General features: G+C 47.1%; 7 protein-coding genes across 7 annotated transcripts; 4 read left to right on the forward strand and 3 right to left on the reverse strand. All coding sequences in view use genetic code 12, as the record gives it.

Annotated features, from left to right (window-relative positions):
- Positions 1–592: 592 nt before the first annotated feature.
- On the forward strand, positions 593–1,195 carry CXQ87_005074 (NAD(P)H:quinone oxidoreductase, type IV; the record flags this gene model as incomplete). The annotated part of the gene is made up of 1 exon (XM_025483503.1): positions 593–1,195. One exon carries the CDS (start codon positions 593–595, stop codon positions 1,193–1,195), a length of 603 nt encoding a protein of 200 aa, XP_025335738.1.
- Positions 1,196–1,930: 735 nt separating this feature from the next.
- On the reverse strand, positions 1,931–2,686 carry PDX3 (pyridoxamine-phosphate oxidase; the record flags this gene model as incomplete). The annotated part of the gene is made up of 1 exon (XM_025483504.1): positions 1,931–2,686. The coding sequence occupies one exon, from the start codon at positions 2,684–2,686 to the stop codon at positions 1,931–1,933; it is 756 nt and encodes a 251-aa protein (XP_025335739.1).
- Positions 2,687–3,713: 1,027 nt separating this feature from the next.
- CXQ87_005076 (uncharacterized protein) lies at positions 3,714–5,339 on the reverse strand (the record flags this gene model as incomplete). Its single annotated transcript, XM_025483505.1, has 1 exon — positions 3,714–5,339. The coding sequence occupies one exon, from the start codon at positions 5,337–5,339 to the stop codon at positions 3,714–3,716; it is 1,626 nt and encodes a 541-aa protein (XP_025335740.1).
- An 844-nt stretch (positions 5,340–6,183) lies between these two features.
- On the reverse strand, positions 6,184–6,750 carry CXQ87_005077 (mitochondrial 54S ribosomal protein bL32m; the record flags this gene model as incomplete). The annotated part of the gene is made up of 1 exon (XM_025483506.1): positions 6,184–6,750. The coding sequence occupies one exon, from the start codon at positions 6,748–6,750 to the stop codon at positions 6,184–6,186; it is 567 nt and encodes a 188-aa protein (XP_025335741.1).
- Positions 6,751–7,752: 1,002 nt separating this feature from the next.
- Positions 7,753–8,886, forward strand: CDC10 (septin; the record flags this gene model as incomplete). Its single annotated transcript, XM_025483507.1, has 1 exon — positions 7,753–8,886. One exon carries the CDS (start codon positions 7,753–7,755, stop codon positions 8,884–8,886), a length of 1,134 nt encoding a protein of 377 aa, XP_025335742.1.
- Positions 8,887–9,044: 158 nt separating this feature from the next.
- On the forward strand, positions 9,045–10,220 carry GLG2 (Glg2p; the record flags this gene model as incomplete). The annotated part of the gene is made up of 1 exon (XM_025483508.1): positions 9,045–10,220. The coding sequence occupies one exon, from the start codon at positions 9,045–9,047 to the stop codon at positions 10,218–10,220; it is 1,176 nt and encodes a 391-aa protein (XP_025335743.1).
- Positions 10,221–13,065: 2,845 nt separating this feature from the next.
- Positions 13,066–13,392, forward strand: ECM15 (Ecm15p; the record flags this gene model as incomplete). Its single annotated transcript, XM_025483509.1, has 1 exon — positions 13,066–13,392. The coding sequence occupies one exon, from the start codon at positions 13,066–13,068 to the stop codon at positions 13,390–13,392; it is 327 nt and encodes a 108-aa protein (XP_025335744.1).
- Positions 13,393–14,273: the final 881 nt, after the last annotated feature.

The following is a 14,273-nucleotide window of genomic DNA, read 5'->3' on the forward strand; positions in this document are numbered from 1 at the left end:
AGTCTGCTGAGAACGGAAAGGCGAAGGCCTTCAAATATTAGAAACAGGTTTTGATGAACCAGCGGCGTAGATACTCAGATTGCAGCCGATACTCCGTACATGGGTCCAGATGCATCTATTCAATTGGCTGCAACAATGGGTTGCGGAATGTTAACATTATCCAGATATAGCAGGGTTATGAACGCACCGAACAAGTCACAATCAGCAACTGATCACAATAACGATCAAAAGAACAAGTAGTAATATTTGTGTAATCGGAAAATCAAAAACCATCCGTCGAAGCCACCACGACATGGAGTCGGGATCAGCCACCACAGACTTGCCCGTTCCCCACCACTGTGGCTTTTTCCCCCAATCCCACTTAACAATGGCATTTTCAACCAATCTAGGCCCTCCATCAAAACACACGTTTTGCACGTAAAATGCTACTAATCAGTTAGTCATTGCGAAGTCATACTGACTAGTATGGGGTGTCAACTTTACGTCTGAGCCACTGCTGCACGGCGGTAAATGAACCCCTGGTTGCCTCAGTCTCGATCTTATAAGAAGGCTTGCCTGGCATTCTTCTTTTCTCTATCGATTTTTACCCACAATGACCAAAGTCGCTATCATCACCTACTCCTTGTACCACCACATTGCTACTCTTGCCAAAGAAATCCAAAAAGGTGTCGTTGCTGGCGGTCTCGATGCTAACATCTACCAGGTGCCTGAAACCCTCTCCGAGGACATTTTGACCAAGTTGCACGCTCCTCCAAAGCCAGACTTCCCAGTTGCTTCTCCAGAGACCTTGACCGAATACGACTACTTTATCTTCGGTATCCCCACCAGATACGGTAACTTCCCAGCTCAATGGAAGGCCTTCTGGGACGCCACAGGCGGATTGTGGGCTAAAGGTGCTTTGCAGGGCAAAGTGGCCTCGATCTTTGTTTCTACTGGTACTCCAGGTGGTGGACAGGAAACCACTGCCTTGAACTCGCTTTCCACCTTGACCCACCACGGTATCATTTACGTGCCATTGGGTTACGGCAAGGCCTTCCCCTTGCTTACCAATTTGGACGAGGTTCACGGTTCTTCTCCATGGGGTGCTGGTACTTTTGCTGGAGCTGATGGTTCCAGACAGCCTACTGATTTGGAGAAGCAGATTGCCCATTACCAGGGTGACTACTTTGCCCAGACTGTCAAGAGATTCAAGTAGGCTAGACTCCTTAGATATGAATATTGAATATGGTTTGAATGTGAATTGATGTTTTTTTGGTCTATTATGATGTAGTTGGAGAAATGCACCAATGGCTGCAAAACTCGCGATAACCGTAATTACACAATCTGACGCATGCATCCCCTGCACGGTGGATTTGTCATTTCCATCAAACGGTGGGAAGGGAGGCGAATTTAGGAAAAAGGTGAAAATAAAAGGGGCTTGAATTTGCTCCTATTTCAAACCTTATAGTTTGGGGAACTTGCTTACTAAGGCGTATCGCGCTGCACTCAGATCACCACCGATTAGTCCGCCTTCATTTGTAGCAAGATGTTGGACAGTAGTCGAATATCAATGAATACGGCGCAGGATCTTCGCTTAAACCAAAGGCTTAGCAACAAACGCACATCTTGGTGATGGACAAACCACATCGTCGACTAGAATTATCATATGCGGACGAGTCTTCACTGATTCACAGCTGGAACTGCCTTTGATTTTTCGGATTCACATTTTTTATTCGTTTATGGTACTTTTGCATCTTATCCTGATTCAGCTTCTCGCATCCTGCTATTTTGCAATCCAATGGCAAACACCCATAGCATAAATACTGAGACACGAAAGTAGTTACGAATGGCAGTTACGGGAAAAAGAAAAAACGCTGTCTTTGTACTGACTCTATCGTCTATTGTGGCTGGACCAGCCAACGCTGAATCCAAATCTTCATCCGGGGCACCATCATGGAGCAACACGCTTCACGGTCCACTCCTTCTCGGCATCGTCCCGCTCATAAACGAGCCTATCGTGCAACCGGGAAACGCCGCCCTGCCAGAACTCAATCTCATACGGCACTATCCGCATACCACCCCAGAAACCAGGACACTCGATCCCGTTATCCTCCGTGTCCTTGAACTGCTCCTCGTACTTGTGGTAGTAAGTGTCCAACTCGTCTCTGTCCTTGATAGTCTGCGATTGAGGCGACGCCCAGGCTCCGATCTTGGATCCTCTGGGTCTGGTATCGTAGTACCTCTGTGAAATATCCCGATCCACCTTCTCCATTTTGCCCTCCACACGGACCTGCCTCTGGAGGTAGGGCCAGAAAAACGTAAGAGCGGCCCACTTGTTCAGCTCGTAGTCCTGCAGCTTCTTGGAGGTCTCCCAGTTGGAGTAGACAATGAATCCATGGGTATCCAACTCTTTCAACAACACAACACGCAGGGACACCCGGCCCAGTGGAAGCCTGGCAGTTGAGAACGTGACGCTCTCGGGAAGTATCGACAGTCCCTGTGGCACACCGGCTTTGGCTTCATCAAACCACTTGTGGAACTGCTCTATGGGGTTTGTGTCTATTTCGTTTTCGTTGAGGTGGCCCTTGGTGTACTGGTACGTAGGGGGTGCAAAGATGATGGGTTTTTCCGTTTGGGTCATTCTGGAGGTGACAAAGGCCCTTGGTGTGGAAAATGAACGGACTCGAAGTAGAAAGTTCCGGAGCATGGTGATGGTGGATTGCGCGATACAGGAGTGGGGTGACTTTGGTTTTGACAGAGGCTGGAGATGCTTTTAGTGTGGAGGAATTAGGGGGAACATTGATTTTTGATTTCTGGTTTTTGTTGGTGGGTGTTTGGTTGTTGGTGGTGATGGTGAAGAGTTTGTCGGAGTCAAATCTGGGGAAGCCAGCCACAGCTGAGTCATCCGGGGATGTAAGACAAGCAACATCTGTGGATGGCAGAATTCTGGGGAAGTAGAAATATTCTGAATCTCTGTACTTTTTAGTTTATTCTTTGTGAACTCTCTAACTTTATGGAGATTCTTGTCCCACGATGTACTTGGCATACTACCCGTTATTGGCTGCGAAAAGTATCAAAGCCACTTAGCGTCAACCTCTCTACTTCAAAATGAAGACGTTGATTAAAGGGAGCTTCGGGATCAGTGGCTTACTCACCTGTTCCTCAGCTTTGAAAGCTACAAACCGAGATTATATAGTAAAAACCTAAAGTTACCGGATACCAGAGTGGCTATGACTTCCACCTTATTCTTATCAGTTGGGGTGGATAGCGAGTGACAATGTATCTTTGAAGGTTTTTCAAATCATAGTATGTCATCGACCCCTCGGCGAAACCGATTTCATCCCCCTTTTCAATTGCTGGGGCAGAAGGGGGTTATGTTGTTCGTCAACTCTCTCCTTAGACCAGTACGTGTATCTCACGATGTTGACAATTCAATTGAACGTCTTGAATTCTTAAATGTAGTGTCCCTAGGAGCAAGCAATAAGTTTAAATGCATAGGCCCCTGGGATCCTAGCTCATGCCACCAGCATTTTGTGCATTCACACTCTTGGTAAAGATGGAGCTGAATAGCCTCACCGAATCACGACAAAGGTTGCACACTGGCGGTTTCATCCTGTGGTTTGCTATCTACATAATCCACACCCTGAAACGTCATCTATGGCTCGTAGATCTCTATTCACAGTCGTCATTCATGCCCAATTTGTGCTTATTTTCCCTGCATCACCAGCTTCCACTTACTCATCCAAGGCAAAGCCAAAACTAAACAGCGGAGCTTCCGTAAGCTTCGTCCATGTTTCACTCTTTCCCGTAAGCTTGGCCAATTCGGCTTTTTCGAGCTTGGCCAAATCCTCAAGCCCTCGGGCCAATTCAACATCCTTTCCGTTTTTCGCAAGTAACAACTTGAAAAGCTCAAGAATGGGCATCGCCGGAAGCTCACACTCCAACAATTCTCCGCAATCCTCGTTCTGTAAGTTTTCCTGAAGGTTGAGCTCGTCAAACTTGCGTATCCACTTTCGTATAGCTTCAGCATCCTCCTCATCCTTGCAACTAGCCAAAATCTCATCCAAGGCATGCTTCACTTCGGCAGGGCGGAAACCGGAAACCTGCTTTTTCTTGTTTTTCATGAAATTCAAGGCGTTGCCTAGACGGACCAGCGGAACAAAATTTTGCGTAAGTGCAACACTGTCATCAAGGTTGATCACCATATGCCACCAGCCACAAGGCACATACATGCACTCGCCAGGGAAGGTTATACCGATTTGCGCTGAGGTGTTATTGACACAGTCGTTGTAGAATCCAGAAAGGACCCATTCGGCAATGCCCACAGGACTGGTAACTTCACTTTCGTCATCATCGGTACTGACTCCAGGAGGCACGATTTCTGGAGGAAGCATGATCCAGAGTTTTCTTCCTACTAACGCTGCGTTCCAAGCCAGGGTGCAATTAGGGTCTTTGTGGAATGTGGATCCAGAACGCTGGGAACCAATAATAAGCCAGGCATGGTCAGGACGGCATTGTTCAAAAACCTTGAAGGCGTCGTTTTGGAAAATTTCAGGCACAAGGTACTCGCTTTTAAGCGTCTGCATGGCCTTGGAGTTGCAGTCAAAAAGATACAATGGACTTTCGTCTCGATTATCAGCGAGATACTGAGAGTACAACGACAACGGCCATTGGACAGCTTCTTGACGAAACTTGACATCTGCAAAACGCTCTAGAAGCGCCGCAAGGTCCCAGTGTGGCCATCTGGACGAATCGCTGTTTGTGAGAATGAAGGGCCTGTTTGTCCATGACTTATCAAAGACATCCTGGGTCAAGTAGGATTCAGGAAGACGAGGAATTCTGCCTTCCGGCAAATCGTTATCTAGAGGTACCTGCGTGGCCAAGCTGTCTCTGTGGTACAATTCCTCCTCCTTGATCACCCTTTTGAAGATAGAAGCGTAGTCGACCTGCGAGCACTGGAAAGGCCGGAAAAGGGTATCTGAACAGAGCGAATTTCCTGGGATTTTCGGTTTTGCTTCGTATTGGGCGTCGAGTCCAAGAATGGAGCGTCTCCACAGCCCTCTCCAGTGGATTTTGGGCGGTTCTAGGCCTTGTCTTTCTAGTGACTGTGTTTTTGTAGTGTAGTGTTTCTTCCAGAGCTCCTCATCGTACAAGTAAGCGTAGAGCACTCTGGAGGTGTGGCTGAGCTTTTTGAGTGATTCAGCGTCATCGACGTAGCCAAAAAGTTCGAGAAGAAATTCCTCCGGAAACAAGGAAAAATCACCCATGAGCTCTTCTCTAGTAGGACCGTCTGAAGGTTCATTTACTAGGTACCGGTTTCCCAGGGGCCGCACATTGAGCGGGTGTTGTGAAGAAACCATGGAAATAGCAGCATTTCGGGGTTATTGGGGTATCTTTTTCTTCTTTTCGACTCTGGCATTTTGGTGAAGTTTATGCGATGGAGTAGATAAGCCTGTGCAGCTGTGAAAAATTATACTACAGTCGCACCGAACAATCGGCTTCGTATTTTTACGAACCTCCTCTACATTACCCACGTTACACGTCTGTTGTGAATATAAACTGTGAGTGACATATATGGTAGGAGGGGAAATATAAGGGTTCCGAGGGAATAAATGTCTAGCTTTTTGGGAATGAAACTGGCAAGGTTTTGGGTGAGATTTTCATTAGCTGAGGGTAGTAAATCAGTGGCTGCGAAATGGCTTAGACATGGTGGGATAACCTTATCTGTCAGTGTGGTGAACATCTATAATTCGCCGTTAAAGAAGAAATTGAATTAAAATGGGTATTGCTAACTCTTAAATCGGTTGTTGTTTTTCAGATATTCTCGATTGCAACAAATCTGACTCTCATTCTTCATGGCGATTATCGTTAGACCCTATGGCGTATCAGTGACTCTATGGCGTAGCAGTGTACAACCATCCCTATGTTCAGAGTCATGAAGGTATGTTAAAGTACAACAGTGAATATAAGACCTTTATTTCATACTCCACTGGAACCTGACCCAAATTATTTCAGAGGGATGGCCTTCACTTTGATTCACTTCCCAGAATCACTACCACTCCAGAGTTTAGGAAGCCTTTAGCTCTCAGCCCTTGGACACCCTCCATCACTACAACACTCTCTCGTTTTCGTTTATTTATCACTCCTTGGCCCTGCTTCTGCCTGACCTCGTTGATCCAGCTTTCCAGCCGATATATATACAAGTTAGTACCTCTTCCGCGTGTGCTCTTTGCTGTACATCAAAGGCTCCTCTCTCTGAGGAACCCAGTCCTTCTTCTTGATCTCCAACTCGTCTCTCTTGAGCTTTCTGGCAGGATAAACGAGTCTCTCATCCACAGGGTCCAAGTCCTGCTGGGGGTTCTTGGGCTCAGGGAACAATGCCTTCTTCTTCTCCTTCAAAAACGTCTTGATCTCGGCAAAACAGTGCATGCACATGAAGTGGGAACGCTTGACGTGACCACATGCTGGACATCTGACCAAGTTCTCCAAAGGCTTGATCTTCTTGTCGCCAGAGGCGTACAATTTCTCTCTTCTTCTGCGATGAGACGTTCTCTTTTTTGGAGCAGCTCTCAAAATCATGCCGTTGTCGATTATAAAAGGTGCTTCTCCGTCCTCTTCAATCTGTCTCTTCAACTCTTCGAGTCTGGGGTCTATCGAGATTTGCGGTTTTTGTGGGAAAAGCAGCCTGAGTGAAGGTAGGCGGGGAAGCACGAGGCCGAGTGTGGGTGGCGCCACGAGCGATGTGGCACCAAATCTTAAGCACAAAGACATGGTGGTTGAAGATCCTGGTCAGAAAAAGTTGAACTAGAAGAGTTTTCAGTCACGTGCGCACCTTTGGATCATTGTTGAAGGAGGGAGGTGTAGACCCAGGGGGAGTTCGAAAATTGTGAAAAGTGGTTTGAGGGCTATTTTTTAAGCTATGAGTAACTGAAAGAGTCTTTATTTTGATTGCTGTATGGGTCGGTGAGGTGAACCAGTACTCAGAGTGCTTACTATGCTCACCGTAACCCAAGGTAGACTCGAAGCTAAGGTAGCGATTTCTTTTTTGATTTCTTTTTTATTTCCTAAGGTCATATGAAGCCAATACTTATGTCGTTATTGTCAATGGAAATAGCTACATTTGTGTTGTAGTAGTATTAGTCATATTCGTGTATTCTCACTACATCACCGAAAGGCTGCGAAAATGTTAGACAACGGATGATTCGACAAAATTTTGTAAACTTTATTTGGAATCTACTTCAAAGATGTTGAATTGCTTACATGTCATACGAATGGAAGTGCTTTGAGCCCAGAAGAGTGAATGACTACTAAAGTCACAATAACTCTACTGAGTGTACCACTGCTATAAATATGGCTGCGAAATGTCAGCAAAACAGAGCTTTACAGCTCAGACAACCCTTCATTTGTAATTTCAATACATGAACTCAACCAAAGAGAGAACCGCTCAATCAAGCCTTTCAGTGAAAGTGTCTAACTTACCATCGTCTAATTCCGCTGCCCAATATTAGTTCACCTCATTGTACAAAAGCTGCACCCCTATGTCAAACGTCACCACAACGATCATTCAACCAACATCAACAGCCATAGTCAAAACAATTCTTCTATATATTTTCGAAAATTCATAGCTCAATTCAAAATTTTTTCAATACTTTCCCCTGAAAAATCCAAAGGTCCACCCCAGGCTTAGACGATCCGGGACGTGCCCGCACCGAACGCGTAGCCTCAAAAAACACTAACATCAACACCTACGTCAATATCACCAACAACACCGTCATGTCTGCCGTGGAGGAAAACATCACCCAGCCAATCAAGTATGTCGGTTTCGACACAATCACGCTGCAGATCGAAAACAGATTGTTAAAGCGTGGTTTCGCCTTCAACATCATGGTTGTAGGAAAATCGGGTTTGGGCAAAACCACCTTGGTGAACACATTGTTTCTGCTGAAATTGGCCACGACGCAGGGCCGTCGTTCCATCGAGACCCCCGTGGAGAAGACCACCGAGATCAAGGTCCACTCGCACGTGTTGAACGAAAACAACGTTCGTTTGAACGTGAATGTGATTGACACTCCTGGTTTCGGCGACCAGCTCAACAACGACAAGTGCTGGGAACCGCTCGTCAAGTACATCAAGGAGCAGCACTCGCAGTACTTGCGTAAGGAGTTGACCGCCCAGAGAGAGAGGTTCATTCCTGACACGAGGGTCCACTGTATTTTGTACTTCATCCCTCCCTCGGGCACAAAGTTGAAGGCCTTGGACGTGCAAGCGCTCAAGCGTTTGAGCGAGATCGCCAATGTCGTGCCTGTGATCGCCAAGAGCGACTCCATGACCTTCAGCGAAAGAGCCGCTTTCAAGAGGCAGTTGCAGAACGACTTCATCAAACACAAGTTCAACATCTACCCCTACGACTCCGAGGACTTGCTCGAGGACGAGAAGCAGTTGAACGCCGACATCAAGTCGCTCATTCCATTTGCCGTGTCCGGCTCGGAGCGTGAGATTGAGCTCAACGGCGAGCTCGTGAGAGGCAGAAAGTCCAAGTGGGGCGCCTTGAACATCGAGGATGTGCTGCAGTGTGAGTTTACCTTCTTGCGTGACTTCTTGACGAGAACACACTTGCAAGATTTGATCGAGACCACGGCGTTGGTGCACTACGAGAGCTTCAGAACGAAGCAGTTGATTGCATTGAAGGAGAACGCTGCCAACCCCAACAGGCAGTCGAACGTGCTCCGGACGTTGCCTGGCACGGCGCCGGGCCACGCGTCGATGGGTCCCGTCGAGTCCACCAACACCAATGGCCTGACTGAGGGTGGTGCTGCCAACACCAACAACACAGTGTACCAGCAGGGTATGGGCAACTCGCGCAGCATGGTGCTGAGCCTTGTTGACGGCAAGACCGAGCAGCGTTAGGCTCCAGGTAGAGAATAAAGAATGAGGATATGGAAACATTGATTTGGCTCTTGGCGCGCGGCGGCTAACCTGGGTTGCCCCTGGGGCGTGCCCTTTTGGGTTGTTATCGCAACACCTGTAGATGTTGATACTCTTAGCACCACACTTCTTTTTTTCTCATGACTTTCGCCTACGCCACCTTGCTTCACGGTGAGGACTACGTGGCAGGCGCACTTACCCTTGGAAATACCCTTAGAGAGTTGGGAACCAAGGCCCAATTGGCTATATTGCTAGACAAGGCCAGTGTGACGGAGAAGCTGGTTTCATTAGTTGAAGCCGTCTACGACGATGTTATTGACATCAGCGAGTCTCTGGTGCAGGCACCAGTTGAACACGTGGCTCTGAAGCTAGGACGAAGCGAATTGGCCATCACGTTTTCCAAGATCCTTCTTTGGAACTTGAAGTACGACCATGTTGTTTTTCTTGATCTGGACACGTTGCCATTGAAGCCGTTAGACGGGCTTTTCGAAGAGTTCAAGGGCATCAGTACGCTGGAGATTGTGGCTGCTCCCGATAATGGGTGGCCTGATTTGTTCAATCTGGGTGTTTTCTTGATCAAGCCGCTGAAGGCTGTTTTTGAGGAACTTCTGGAATTCGCCAAGGAGCAGCCTTCTTTTGATGGAGCGGACCAGGGGCTTCTTAACGAATTCTTCACCCTTTCGCCAGGCAAATACTCGTGGAAAAGGCTTCCGTACCTCTACAACGTCACTCCTTCAGCACACTACCAGTATGTGCCAGCCTTGGAGCGTTTCAAGGACGATGTAAAATTAGTGCATTTCATTGGCGCTGGGAAACCGTGGCATGCCCGTTCTGACGGAGACGAGCAGTTCAGGCTGCTTTGGTGGTCCAAGTTTGACCAGTTCTACGAGGACGAGTCTGACAGGATCCACCTTTTGCTGAGACCCGGCGAGGCGCATCTGTTGCGTTTCAACAAATTGGAAAACGTCTGGGACGAGAGCAGTCTTCCTGCAATTGAGGATTTGGCTGTTGATGAACCGGAGCCTCCAAAGAAGGTGTTTCCCTGGGAAGAACGAGAGCGTGTGCAGCCCACCAGGGTGTGGGAACCGGTGAACTGGTCTAGAGAAAAGCAACCGTCGAGAGAAAGAAGAGTCAGTTTGGAAGGCCAGACGGAGGCCAAGATCCTGCTGGTTGGAACGGGCAGATCGTTACGGAGAGCCAGTAACCAGTTCAACGAGGATCTGAAGTTCAATCCGGAGAAATCGCTTGAGGAGGTTTCCAAGATGCCGTTGATGTTTTTGGCCAAGAAGAAGAACGAGAAGGAGGGAGAGAAGTGATGGAGGATTGATGGTCAATGCTATTTTCTCTTGTTCTGCCACTGTCAAACTGAAATTTCATGTGAAATTGTCCCGCGCTGCAGGGCCATTTCAATTCGAAAACCACGCCTAATATTCACGATCTAGAATTAACGCTGTTCTACTTTGCCGACGGTAGCCTCCATTTATCCGCGCGATTTTGCAAGTGTGCAAGCCGCACAAGAAGGCGGCCTATTTATCAAAACGCACCTCAACCAAAACCAGTAAGGCGGCTTAGGAAGCGGCGCTGTAGAAAGCGGCTCTAGAAAGCGGCTCTAGAAAGCGGCTCTAGAAAGCGGCTCTAGAAAGCGGTTCTGTAGAATTTGCCGTGGACTTTTCCGAAAAAAATCGGGTGTTGAACATTTCAAGAAGTTGGTCGGAAAAGAGACGCCAAACACCGAGAGCCAATCACTCACCTGCCGACGCTGCATCAGGATTTGCAAACCCAGCTGCACAGAAGATTCAGAACACCATTGTTACGAGTGGCGCCATCCCTGCCAAGTCCATTTCGATGTAAAGCTTCTGCCGTTTCATACGCACCCTGCTGCAACGATGCATGTGGAATCTTCGAATCCTCAGCTCATCCCTTATTTTCATCTGATAAGCGCCACATGTATACCGAGAAAAATAACTGAAGGGCGCTCGTCCGCTCCTCCACTTTCCGTGCATAGAAGCGGCGTGCGTTAGAACAGACGTCGAAGCCCCGATGCAACGTGGTGCATTTGTGCATGACCAAGGCAGCCATGCGTCGGTCCGCTTTGGCACATCTTATAATGTGGCCCGAGGATCACCAGCATGTATGGAAAAGTAGCCAAGAGTTTTGGTGCGTTTAAAGATAACCCTTTGTCGTAGTGGGTGCTGACTTTGTACGATGAAACTGGATGTCGCTCCAGAACTTAGCCTGCTTTCTTTATTGTGCAAGTCGCAACTCTGCCTGATAAAGAGGGCATGTCTTCAGTTGCATATTTCAACGACCTAAACAGCTACATTTGCACTTAAACTATTAATACCATGTAGACGGTGCTGATACCGAGAAAAGCGCATCCGTGGACTACAGTGTAATGCATCACTTAGGACACGGGAAATTGCTGCAAAAAGGTGTAGCCCAATGCACGGTGAAGGGCGGTTTCCTGATCACGGTTTTGTGGTGGAAAATGGGGGATCCTTGTGTGTGGACCATGAACTTTCCGTCCAGCCGGAAGACGACATTTGGATGCAAAGTTGATGTAATTGAGGTTACGGAAATTCCTTCTGTTGAAAACATTAAGGGGTTTTCTATGTAGGTCTTAAAACTATATAGGTTTTGTTGGAAGGAAGTTATTTTTTCTGGGTCCTCTTGAAATAATCGATGAAAAAAAAAAATGGAAAGTTTTAGTGTACGGATAATTTTGGTGTAAATAGATCTTTGATGATTCGTTAAATCATCTCAGGGTAATATGTCGTCCGACTGGAGCTCACGCCCTGAAATCTAAAGTATTATTTGCTCTTTGAAATGGAAAGAAGGTGAACGGAAGTTGTTTGAATTTGGTGAAGTCATGTGAAGATTGCAGGGGAACGATGGTCGATTGATTCAATCGGTGTTTTTGCATTCTTCGATTGACTCACTGAATGAGGTCAATGCACACAAGCAAGCAAGGATGTTATATATTGTCTTTCATTTATGAGAGGTGCTTATCTACCATGCTCGATGTCAGCCTTACAGCGAAATCTTCAATGACAATCCAGAAGACACTGCTTCTGAACCTACTCGCTTCAAATTGAATCCATACATAGCAGAATTTCCAGTCCTGCTGTGTTGAAGCTTGTTGATATTACTGATCTGGCAACAAGAGCTTACTGAATCTATGACATTAATCTAAAGCACCGACAGAGTCGCAGAAGCAGCACAAGAAACTCAAACATCAGAAGTCGCCCATCAAGTTTTCATCCGTGCATCTCTTGTTCTACAACCTTTGTATTGGCTGGCTTTTTGGCCGGCCCACAAGGACTATCCTGGTGTTATGAGCGGAGAGAATTTTAGCGGTCACAAAACATGGTCTTGGTATGTTGAGTTTGATGGAAGGATACCTTTCTGCAACAAATGGAAACACTGGCTCGAGCTTCTACAGTATTTTGTTTGAACTCAACAGCGTGAACCTCTTGGGAAACTGTCATTCGTGTATCGAGTGAAATCACGGTAAAGCGATATAAATCAGCAGTCGATATGGGTTGTTCAGCTTCTGCCATTGACAGCCGTACAACTCCACAAGGCAAGTGAAAAATACCGAACTGAATGGCTGAAGCGTTCCTTTGACAGATCCAATTCAATTTGACGGGTTCTTCAACGACACACCATTTCATACCACCCCCTAAGTCCTCAAAGAAACGACAAAATACTGCTCAATATCCATTGAGCAGACGAAGAGTGCAGCCAGCTTTTAAAGAGTTGGAAGGCATTCCTCAGGTTTCACTTTACAAAGCGATGTACAACGAGTTTAAGAGGGTGCCATTGAAAATCAGCCACTTCACCTTAACCACCTGAATTAAACGAAATACACCAGTGTGATTTGACTCTGACGGCCTTTTGTCTCTGCCTCTAGATCCACCACTTTGAACCTCCCAGTGTCCCTTTCACCCACCACCCATTGACTCCTCCACATTCCAAAAATGACTCCTCCACATTCCAAAAATGACTCCTCCACATCCCAAAAATGACTTCGATTCTCTTATTGCCTCCGCCCAATCAAATCACTTTTTTCTCTTCACCCCACCCGTTTTGCACGGTACCTCCCAAACTCTAATCAAGAGTCCTTCACGGACCCTTGCGCGAAGTCAAACTCCAACTACTATGACTGTTTCTATCCACTGTCTTGCTGATGTTTGCCTTATTCCCATTGGCACAGGCACGGCCTCTGTTCTGGACGAGGTGGCCGTGATCACCAAAATGGCAAGAGAGCTGCACCTCAGCACCACGCTCCATTCTGCTGGTACCACTATCGCTGGACCCTGGAATGAGGTGATGGATCTCATTGGTCAGTTCCACGAGAAGTTGCATGAAAAGGGCGTCGTTCGGATCCAGCTGGACATCCGTGTTGGCTCAAGAACCGATAAGGCACAGTCGCCTCAGGACAAGATCGATATTGTGGAGAAGAAGCTCAAGACTGCTCAGGAGTAGGCCGACCCAAGGGGAGTAAAGAGACGCAGGAGCAATGAAGAACGATTGATAGGCGAAGGCGAGGAGTGCCATTTGGTGCTGTGTCCATGACAGTTGCAGATTTTTGAAATGATCAGGATGTCGACTGACATGAATGATGCGGAGTCTTTAACAAGTTGCGTTTGTTTGCGTAATAAGATGATTAAAGTTGACTTTTCGTAGCGCCTGATGGTGGCGGGAAGAGGCGTGGGGTGGAAGATGCTTTTTGGTATCCACAATTACCCAAATGAAGGGAAAGACTAGGGGAGAGACTTACAACAAGGCCCATGCAAGAGGGTCTACAAAATAAGTGAATAGCCTCTGAAGGCCATGGTATTATTTGCCAATTGCAACGCAGCTCTCCCGGAAGGATCTTCTAGCAAGTGCACCGGGGTCGTTCTTCGTTACGTCTGGGGCTGTGACAATCGATGTCGTGATAGAAGAACAGTGTGACTGGTTTCCAAAAAAACACAAAAATGTGCTCGTGCAAATTGCCCTTGCCATTTGGGACATGCCTTCTTTGGCCATACTCGGGTTACCCTGCTCTTTGAAAGCTCGGGTTACCCTGTTCGAGCACATGTGTGCTTTTGCATGGTTCAGCTGCATCTGGCCAGCTGGCAGGTCAATGCTGAAAGTATGCAAGATAAAGCCGAAGACGATTTGGTCACCCATGTCGTTGGCCCATTCAGGGGCTTTCTATGTGAGCAAGCACCACACATGATCCAGCCGATGACCGAGTGTAGTGACAGCACTTGAAGCAAAAAAGTCCATGAAAAATTGCTGTATTATTGAGGCTTTCAACTTAAGTCCGAAAACAACGTCACTGACATTGTCAGGACCCCGCTGGCGTGATATTCACATCC

Source organism: Candidozyma duobushaemuli (assembly GCF_002926085.2).
Source record: "Candidozyma duobushaemuli strain B09383 chromosome Unknown G_B09383, whole genome shotgun sequence".
Classification (NCBI taxonomy): domain Eukaryota; kingdom Fungi; phylum Ascomycota; class Pichiomycetes; order Serinales; family Metschnikowiaceae; genus Candidozyma; species Candidozyma duobushaemuli.